Below are 10,686 nucleotides of genomic sequence, written 5' to 3' on the forward strand. Positions count from 1 at the left end.
CTTGGCGTCGACATCTCGAGTGAAGTTCAGTTCCGCGGCCATTTGGAAGGTAAAGCTAAATTAGCCTCAAAAAAGCTCGGTGTGGTCAACAGATCGAGACAGTATTTGACACCGGCCTACAGTTACTGTTCTCATGTTGTAGGGACACCCCAGTACCAGCTTCTCCCTCTGGATCGCATCCAAAGAAGACGGACTCGAATTGTCGAATGCCAGCGTATTTCGGATCGGCTCGACTCGTTGGCGCTGCGTAAAGCTGTGACCTCGCTCTGCATTTTCTATCGCATGTATAACGGGGAGTGCTCCGAGGAATTGTTCGGATTATTCCCTGTCGCTTCTTTCCGCCATCGCTCTATGCGACAAAATTTCCATCTTCACCTCAAATTGTTCGCCAGTTAGCAGTCCTCAGCTGTGCGTTTCTCCAGAAACTTCCTGCCTCGCTCAGATAAACTGTAGAATGAACTGTCGCCCGAGGTATTTCCGGACCGATATATGATCAAACCTTCAAGAAAAGGGTTTATAGGCCGGCAACGCACTTGCAATGCAACCCCCTAGTTTGCTTCTTACTGTACACAATGATAAGGATAACACACGACAAAAACCACGATCACTGGTAATGACCTTCAAATTTCGAACATCTCTGAAAAACAAAGGAAAAGGAATTTCTCATTTCTAGTGTCAGTCTAGACTAGATGACGTTTTATTTCAAAATGCCGCAATGTCGCTTTTTGTATAGGTATGTATGTATGTACGGTCGCGGAAATTGATTCTTTAGCAACTTGCGGTTCAAGTAAATTTGGCTGTAATACTTATGGTAAGAGCTGTCCATTGTAACGTGACACGTTAACTGCTAAAGAATCAATTTCCTCGACTGTACCTATATGTGTAAATAAAGCAGTGTATGTAACTTCATATAATTAGGCACTAAACACTCGCTTTCAGCTCGTTTAATAAACCCACTTGTATTTCATTATGTAGCAGTCACGTATACTACTAATCTACTAAACTATTTCTTAAATGGCATTTAAAATTGACCAACTGCTTATAGTCAGCCACCAGCTAGTGTTACCGCCGAAGAGGTAATATTTAATCGGTATCAAACAGTTTCGCAAAACTTACTATCTTGATATACCTAGCCTGAAAGTTTTTAGTCATTGGTGTTATTCCAAATCGGCTACCGAAAACAGGTATGTCGAAGGCAACGTTTGAATTTGGAATTTGTTTCGGTAACAAAATGTAACAATAGAATGAGTTTTCGAGTCACTGTTATGGCGGTTATGCGTGTTGGAGCATTAAGTGTGTGTAATAGTTGTATGCATGTGGATGTTTCGGTCTAAAAAAAAACTTTAGAAAAGCATCGCTGTAAGAACTGTCCTATTACCTACTGATCGGGTAATGTAATAGAAAATTGTTTGTAATAGAATTTTGCCAAAAATTACAGATATGTACATGATAAAACGATTCTGTGGGCCTAAGGTGGGCACGCTTTTGTCAGCCATCACCTTCTAACAAATATGTAGGTAAATGCGAGAGCGCATGACATGATAGACAATGAAATTGCGACGGATTGAACGGAGTCCAAGTAACATTTGCGCCCCAGAATCTCTACGAACTTGGGCTTCTTAAAGCTAATACAAAACTCGCCTGTGGGTTTGGCCGCACGTTTATATGAAGCAATAGTTAGATTGTCTAGATAATGTAATTATTCTGTTAGTTGTGTTCAGCTCACTTACCTACTTTCTGTATCGTAAATAACATAATACTTAACAGTCAAAAGAATAACTTCCTATATGCAACATTTTCAACAGAATATAAGCGCGTCGAAGCTATACGATACGGTGCTATTTCGTCGGCGTTCCAGTCTGTCTCTTGAATGTAAATGTAAAATGACCAAATGACGAATAAAGATCTGGAATCGAAATAAAATAAGTTTTTATATTGAGTTACTCCGAAATCAGCAAGCACCTAGTCTAATTACAGACAGAGTTCCTCAATTCTGCGTATCGCCGCCTTCGAAATAAATTACAATTTATATCTTACATATCAAAAAAGCGCTGGTGGCCTAGAGGTAAGAGCGTGCGACGTTCAATACGGAGGTCGCGGGTTCAAAATCCGGCTCGTACCAAGAAGTAGGTTTATATTAATATTTACCAGACGCTTTTCGATGAAGGAAAACATCGTGAAAAAACCGGACTATTCCCAATAAGGCCTAGTTTACCCTCTGGATTGGAAGGTCAGATGGCAGTAGCTTTCGTAAAAACTAATGCCTACGCCAACTCTAGGGATTAGTTGCTAAGCGGACCCCAGGCTCCCATGTGCCGTGGCAAAAAAGCCGGTACAACGCGAGGAAGAAGATATCTTACATATCGTTAAGTTGTAGATTTTTTTAAGCAGATGTAGGTATCCAACTCATAAACATATTCCCGATTTTCAGAATCATGGCCGAAGCAATGGAAACCGGAACGTCGCTAGCGTGGCGACTGCTCGCTACGCTAGAAGGAGGCTCGCTAGTGCTAGTCGCGTCAGCACTGCTGGCGTACAGCGCCCGGCAGAGGGCGCGAGAGCGGCGTCCGGTTCACACAGTCCTAGTAAGTAATATAATTCGTCCTAGGTATACTTGTAATTAAATTTATTAAAACGGGTCACTCTCGTATTTTAAGTTGAAAACGCTCGACATGTTCCACTCCGCCAACGTAAGCTCCTGACGACACTCTTCGGTACGGAGTGAAACTGTGTTTCACGGGAATTTTGTTAATAAAATACTTGTAATTACCTTAAAGTTTAAATACACTAATACATTCGGTAAGTACATACGAAAGCAGATTGCCCGAGTCAAAACGAAGACCTTCGCTAACGCTTCAGCCAATTAAGTAATTAGTACTAAAAATTATTTCGAGATTATTTCTTTAAAAATACCTATAATTTTATTTCAGGTATCAAACACATCAAGCGCGTTAGGAAAAGAAATAAAAACGCGGTTAGAATCACGTGGGTGTGTTGTGAGCATGCCAAGTGATGCGAGCGGAGCGGAAGCGGACGCGGGGGCGGGTAAAGTCGACGCATTAGTGGTGGTTGGACAAGACGCCAATGTTGAAAGTTTGGACGGCTTGGCAGATCTCGTATCGAGAGATGTTTATGATAATTTAAAGGTAAATATGACTAGCGTCTTTCTTTTCATATTTATAATTTTTACACAATTTACAATTACTACTAACTAATAAGTAGTACTACTAGAGGGCTGAGAAGCCTAGAAAGTGTTGAATAATCAATTCGTGTAGGTAGATTATCTGTTAAAAAGTAAAGTTAGCAAGATACTCTTTGTTTCAATTAGCAAAAAAAACCTGTTCGCCTCGTCCTGAAATCATATTATTATCAGAACGAAAGTGATGATAAGTGAAATATAATGGTTATTTATACATACGAATTATAAAAATGTGTAAAAAAAGCTTACAAAAAGTACTTAGTAATTTGATTTTAAAAAGTACGGAATCTCAAACCCGCGTATGAAGAGCATGTAAATTGATACTCAAAAATAATTTGCTTACACATGAACGAAATAATCTGATAAAGAAATGTGGAAGTAGGTATCTATATGTACGGTGTGAAATTTTAACCACAGTTCATACTGAACAACTTTTATTACAATATTTTATTTTTTTTGCGATTTATGCATTGGTCCCATAATAAAAGTTGTTCAGTATGACCTATAAAGTCACTACGTATAATTTAATTTAATTTATTTATTTAAGAAACAAACAGTCTTTTATAGTTACATATAATTTTATAGTTGTTACATTTAATTCAACGTTGGCGGCGAAACATTTTGGTGTACCTTCTCTTTTTAACCGTAGGATATACTTTAGACGTTGTGTTTTTGTTTAAAATTCTAAAAAATATTATTAATTGTCCTAATCTACTAAGATCAGTTTCAGTTGTCCGCATCACCCCTTACGCCCTCGATCGCTGTTTCATATTAGTTTTTCGGTCAAAAACTATTCCAGGCATACCTTTTTCAGACGAGTTCCTAGTTACTATAATAAAAATCTATTCGAAGTAGATTGTTTTCAAAATTCGTTGGCTAGTCTAAAAGATATAGTTAAAAGTAAGTTGTTTTAATATATAAGTACAGATATCAGTTATTTTTTCTATCAGATTCAAAAATTTGCATTAAGTAGCTATATAACTATATTTATATCAGTTAACATAATTTATAATTTATGAACCTCCAGGTCTTTTTGTTGTATTTTCCTTTTGTTGTGGTACATCGTTTGTATTGCATTGTTGATATGTTTATACGACTGTTTGGTTTCTAAATAAATTAAAAAAATATATATATATATATATATATATAACACGGGAACTTTTCTTAAAACTAGACTTACAGTTTCCTTAATGAAAATATTTTAACATCATGCTTATTAAGTAGTTTCTACATAGTAAAACAGAGCTATTTGTGCGCGCAAAAACAAAACACAAAAAAAGAAAAGAAAAATGATGAGAATAAAAATATAAGAGCATTATAACAACCTTATGGTATTGTTACTAATTATTTATAAACTGAATTCTCAGGATTTGTTATCTATTAATAAAAAATTATAAAAACCAGTAACATCTAATACTGAGATTATTTCTTTTTTCCTTATAGCGCCAATCTAAACATTTGGGTTATTAATTATTACACTGCATAGATAGTGTTTTAAATCTATTAAGTATAGTATGAACAGCGGTTAAAATTTCAACCTGTATATCACAGTATTACGCATCAGCTATTCCTTTGTAATTTTCCTCAACCTATCTTATTATATGCAATTTTCTTGACCATCACTATGCCTCCCTAATAATTATCAGTCAGTGCATAATTATATGTCTTCAATCATCTCATTGTTAGAAATGACTTGGTGTCTCTGCACTTAGTGCTGAAGTGATATGTCGGAACTAGTAGGTATCTAATTATTTATGTTACTGTGATGTTGAAGTTTTGCCTACATTTTAATATTACATCTGTTTTTGTTATAATCAGAGTCGGTATCTAATAATACATAAAATTAAATACAATAACTATACATACTATTATTAGGCTTCGATTCAATCAATTTCGCAAATATTTATGATGAAATTTCTTTCAGTTTGAGATAACCCAAGTGCATAGTCTAATCGTATATAAACATAATTATACAAAATTTTTAATTAAACATAACCCAACACAACAAGCGCAGTAGAGTCCATCTCAGCTTACTTTATACCGACTTGAACAGAACAATGGGAAGGAGCGTCGTCATAAGAACGTCATATTTTCATAAAAAATTTACATTAATGATGGTATTCCCAATGGCACGTAGAGTCAGCTTGGTCCAACTCTAACACGCGTTTAAATGGAAATTAACTCTACTGAATTACGTAACCGACCATTAATTTTAAAAGGAAAAATGAACAGTACGAACATCTCTGAACAGAAGCTTCCATTGCAGGTATTAAAATCGTTATCGCGGCACGTGCACCGCGGTGGTTGTGTGGCGTGGGCGTGCGCCGGCACAAGCGGCGTGAGCGGCGCCGGCGACGCCTTCGATACCGTGCTGCGAGCCAGCCTGCAACATGTCGCTGATAGGTACGTGTACTGAAATATTATTCTTAGGCACTTCACTTCCATATAATAGTCCTCTTCAGCTTTTCCTTTATTGCAAGCATTGTGGTATCGTTAGCCAGCGTATGTGTAAAAGAAAATGTTAGAATCAATGTCGATGTGCGTACACGGTGGTGATGATGTGGCATAGGCGCGTCTATGCTTTACGTAAGTTCAGTATAAATATTTGATCTAGTGAGATGTCTGAGAGTTAAATAGAGGGCCTTGCACTGCTTCATCTTATTTCACTAATCTATATCTCTGAATATATAACGCCTTAAAAGGCTAGGACATGTAACTTTTATAACACCTTTCATTTAAACCCTTTTTATGTGCATATCTGACCCGTGGATTTTTCTAAGTAACCTCATCTACAATAATGAACAAGCAAATTTTTTGGACAAAATTGTGTGTAAAATAAGATATTATAACTTAAATCCCTTGTTGAGTAGGCATTTTCACTGCTTTCTTTAAAAATGCCACTCAAAATTAAATCCCCTGTTAGGAATCTTCGTGATTGTTTTAATGTCAATAGGACATACTTCAAATAACATAACTATTACATAATCTCCACCATTCACGTTTCAGGCACGACTGCAGTCCGGTATGGGTGGGGCGACACCCAACAACGCTGGCAGCGGAACGCGTGGTCGCTGCGCTCGTCCCTTGTACCACACACTCGTCCGCTTTCTCCGTGAGGTAGCGATCACCTTGCAGGACCGATTGATAATATATTTCATTGCTCCTCTACACGATGGCCCAGCGTAGGCCAGTTCTAGGGACGTATTTATGCGTTAGAGGGAGCAAGTGATATTGCTATCTCATTTCACCGCATAGCTGGGCCATCGTGTAGAGGAGCCATCAGGCACTTGCCGTTGGGGGTAGCGGGGCGGAAGACATGGGCGCCGCAACCGCACTTGCACACAAATGCGTCCACTTTCACCGTGAGGAAGCATTTCAACTTGCAAGATTAATTATCTCTCTCTCTCTCATTCTAGCGTTTTTCCAAGGTTGCTTCCTCTGTGACTGATACGAGACTCAAGGTCCGCTTTCCTATTTATCTCCTTCACTTCGCACGGTCTTTAGTATCTTTTTTATAAGCCCATTGTTGGCGTTGGCGCGCATGTCTTCCCCCACCATAAAGATATGTAAGTAAGGAAATAATGGTAACTCCATACATCAGTTTTCTTACCAAAACGCGAGTTATTTCGTAGTCGACATCTAGCGAAAAGTCGTAGATTTATCAGTACCACTACTTGACACCAGATGTCACAAGTGTCGCTACTGACGAAAAATGGACTGCTAAAACAATTTACAACTAATATTATAAGCAGGAGTTGAAAATAAAGTTCCTGTTAATCGAGTTATAATATTAGTTTCAAATTGTTGAGCATTGGACGTTTCGTTGGTCGCGACATCTATTGTCAACTAACAGTACAGATAAATTCCGCTACATAACGCTAGATGTAGACTACGAAATAACTCGCATTTTGGTATGAAAACTGATGTATGGAGCTACCACTTTTTCCTTACTTATATTTATCTATGTCCCCCACAACACAACATCAAGCATGCACATCCACGGATTGCAAGACTAATAAATGTTAAATTACGCTACGCTCACCCCTTGTTTGTACTACACCATCGTCCGCTTTCTCTGTGACGTAGCGTTTACCTTGCAAGGCCAACCGGTGATGAGATATCTACATAAAGAATTGCAGGCGGGAAAAAGATGGAGAGTTACCACTTATTACCAATAAATGTTGCATCAGACGAGGACAGCGCCACAGGAAACTGCACAACATTGTGACGTTACTAAGTAAATATTTTGTGCCTCAGCTAAATTACTTACGCGGTTATCACTCTCGGGAGTCTTACCGCGAGAAATGAAAATTGAAATTTCGTTTCTTGCGGATGTTCACACCACACCGTCATCGTGTAAGTGAGACAGCTATATCACTTTGCTTGGTCTGACTCTGTTGCTCGAAATTTACGTTTATTTAGTGACGCCAATTTGAAAGATGAATGGTCATTTCAACCATCTTATTAATGCTGATTGTATGCATCAGCTTATTATGAGATTCATGAGTACAGTCAGCATCAAAAGTAGCGGATCAAACAAGGTTTTAAAAGTATCTACCATTCTGTAACAGCTTAACAAAATATGATGATCCTATTGGGACCGTGCGAAGTGCGTGGTGGGGGTAAGTAAAGCGATCCCAGCGCATAAGGTGGTAAAAATTTGAACTAACTGCGGATAGCGTCTTTAACATTTCGTACAATTATATGGCTCGAAATGAAACTTTGATTTACGATTACTCCTGAAATATTCATTTAAATTGTATGATGTAAGGGACCATTGTAATCTGTATGAAATGCTGAATATAACTAACGTATTTATTTTGATAATTGTTATTAATGTATCCATGTAAATCGCTTTGCAAATGCCACATATTACGTGATCTTTTTCTAGAAGTTAAGAATGGATATACTAAGTTATCCTTAAAAGATAGACATTTCACATCGCGGACTTTTTTGTAGACCTATGAGTGAAAAACAACTCCACCATACATTGTGCTGTTATAGCTTCAACGGATTAGGCAGCGTTTTCGATTAAAGCTCCTAGCCAGCATGATTTTTTCCGACAACATCGTTATATTTCAAACAATTTACACAAAACCTTAACAAGTTATATACTTAAGCCTTCCTAAAGAATCACTCTATTGATAGATGAAAGTCGTATGAAAATCCGTTCAGTAGTTTTTAGTTTTGGAGTAGTTTTATGAGATGTAGTGAATTGACGTTTTCCCCTAGACTTGCGGACACTAGGTTGCGTGACAGTCGTGCACGCTCCCAATATGTAGAACAATTAAGACGGTATAAGATATACTTGTGAACGTACACTTTAGAGATTTATCTACATTTGGAAAAGTTATCCGCAATATGAGATACTTTTGGCGCGTTGTTTCATCCGCTACTATTGATGCTGACTGTACAACATTACTAACAAAATAAAAAAAGATTGGAAAACATATCTAATAACTATTAGGTATCCTTAAATTCATTAATCAAATTACATTAAGTTAAAACTGTTAAAAGACCGGCTGACCGGTTTGACGACCGATTTGGCCTAGTGGGTAGTGACCCTGCCTACGAAGCTGATGGTCCCGGGTTCAAATCCTGATAAGGGCATTTATTCGTGTGATGAGCATGGATATTTGTTCCTGAGTCAGGTGTTTTCTATGTATTTAAGTATTTATAAATAAATATTTATATATTATATATATCGTTGTCGAAGTACCCTCAACACAAGCCTTATTGAGCTTACTGTGGGACTTGGTCAATTTGTGTAATAATGTCCTGTAATATTTATTATTATTTTTTTTTATTTTATTTATTAAAAGATTTTGCCATTAGTCATAATTATAGGAGCGATCAGTTTCAGAACGCCATCTAGTGAAACTGCTACGAACAATAATCATTCATGCGATATAACGCATTATACGTACTACTAGCGCCCTCTAGCGACGAGTAGATATTTAAAATACTAATAATCTTGGTCTGATTTGTTACAGAAATGCAGCTCACAAAATCGGCGAGTACCTCGGCAGATGGCTCAAAAACTTAGCTTAAATTAGCATTTACCTCAATTAAATACAAGATACTAAGTCAGAAGGACGTAATGTCATATTTTACAAAATGGTACCATTAAAATGATTGAAAAGACAGACGTCAATATAATGGGTCATTCCTACTGCTTTCATAATAATAAGAAAATAATAATTTAGCCTATATACGTCCCACTGCTGGGCACAGGCCTCCACTCATGCGCGAGAGGGCTCGGGCTATAGTCCCCACGCTAGCCCAATGCGGATTGGGAACTTCACATACACCTTTGAACTTCTTCGCAGATATATGCAGGTGGCAGGTGTAAAGCGGTGGTGGCCGAGTGGATATGACGTCCGACTGCTTTCATAAGCGACCATATTGTAAAGTCGCCATCAAATATATCGGGGCGGCCGAGATGCTAAAAAATATCTGAACACGCACTCTAACGACGGTTTCAGACTAGCGTATTTTTCTGCGCGTATACGGTCGTTTCGGCGTTACATTTGGTTTTTACGTGCGTACAGGTGCGTTACTTTTCCCTAAATTTGGTCTATTCTTACGCACGTACGCTACGCTCGTATAAACCGCTAGTCTGTAACCGCCCTAAGTGCAAGTGATCACACTTCAGCAGTGGAGCTACCATAATTATAATTTAGTAGCGAAAAGCACCAATACAGAGTAAACCCGCATAGCGGGTCGATGGAAGTGCATGTGTTATGTGTTAAAACACTTATAACCAGTGCATTAACAACTTATAAGAAAGTAACATTACTAGTGCCTGGATGACTTTTTTAATATTTACACCTGTTACATAATATAACTAAATGAAAACTGTGACAGTATTTTACAGAACCTCCAATATGTGCCTGTATGATGCCTGTGTATGTACGTAACTTGTCTTGTAGTTTTAGAAAATATGGCCCAGAAATTGTCTTTAAAAATCTATGGAGCTCAGTTTAAATTATATGAATAAAAGAAATATAATTCACGTGGTTTCTGTTTTGTAAATAGTTAATCGTTTTAGTATGGTAGGTAGATATTATTTTTTCATGTTTTCAATAAAATTATGAAAATATATACTTACGTGGCTTTGTTTTATTTACCTTAACATGTATGTATTGACACAATCAATCATCAATCTTGTTTCAACATGTAAGAATATGTTACAAGGATATGAGCATTAAAATTATAAATAAAACGTGAGTAGCATATGCATTTTAGGTTGTTTTATATTTTTTCTTTTGGCGGTTCCAAAGAATGTTGCCAAATTCAGTAACATCCGGGTTCCACAAAAACTATTAAGTAATAGTTTTTCGCGCTCAAAATTGTACTCAAATTGATATATCTTCACAATAGCCTATCATAAAACTTGATAAATAAATAAACATATAAAACTACTACTATTTTATAAACAATATTTTATTTAGATTTTTAAACAGTGTTTTTTATTAATGTATAGA

At 37.1% G+C, this 10,686-nt stretch overlaps 1 protein-coding gene across 2 annotated transcripts in view; it reads left to right on the plus strand.

The window, feature by feature from the left end:
* The window catches only part of LOC133519310 (uncharacterized), a 34,100-nt gene extending 23,791 nt beyond the window's left edge, over nucleotides 1–10,309 (plus strand). Inside the window, exons 2-6 of one of the 2 annotated variants that reach the window (XM_061853344.1) lie at nucleotides 2,432–2,585; nucleotides 2,931–3,146; nucleotides 5,451–5,602; nucleotides 6,206–6,316; nucleotides 9,193–10,309. In XM_061853344.1, coding sequence (XP_061709328.1) covers nucleotides 2,436–2,585; nucleotides 2,931–3,146; nucleotides 5,451–5,602; nucleotides 6,206–6,316; nucleotides 9,193–9,250 — 687 coding nt within the window. In that variant the 5' untranslated portion in view covers nucleotides 2,432–2,435 and the 3' untranslated portion in view covers nucleotides 9,251–10,309. The remainder of the gene's footprint in view (nucleotides 1–2,431; nucleotides 2,586–2,930; nucleotides 3,147–5,450; nucleotides 5,603–6,205; nucleotides 6,317–9,192) is intronic. The other variant, XM_061853345.1, reaches the window with a different exon arrangement.
* Nucleotides 10,310–10,686: the final 377 nt, after the last annotated feature.

This window comes from Cydia pomonella, chromosome 6 (assembly GCF_033807575.1).
Source record: "Cydia pomonella isolate Wapato2018A chromosome 6, ilCydPomo1, whole genome shotgun sequence".
Lineage (NCBI taxonomy): Eukaryota > Metazoa > Arthropoda > Insecta > Lepidoptera > Tortricidae > Cydia > Cydia pomonella.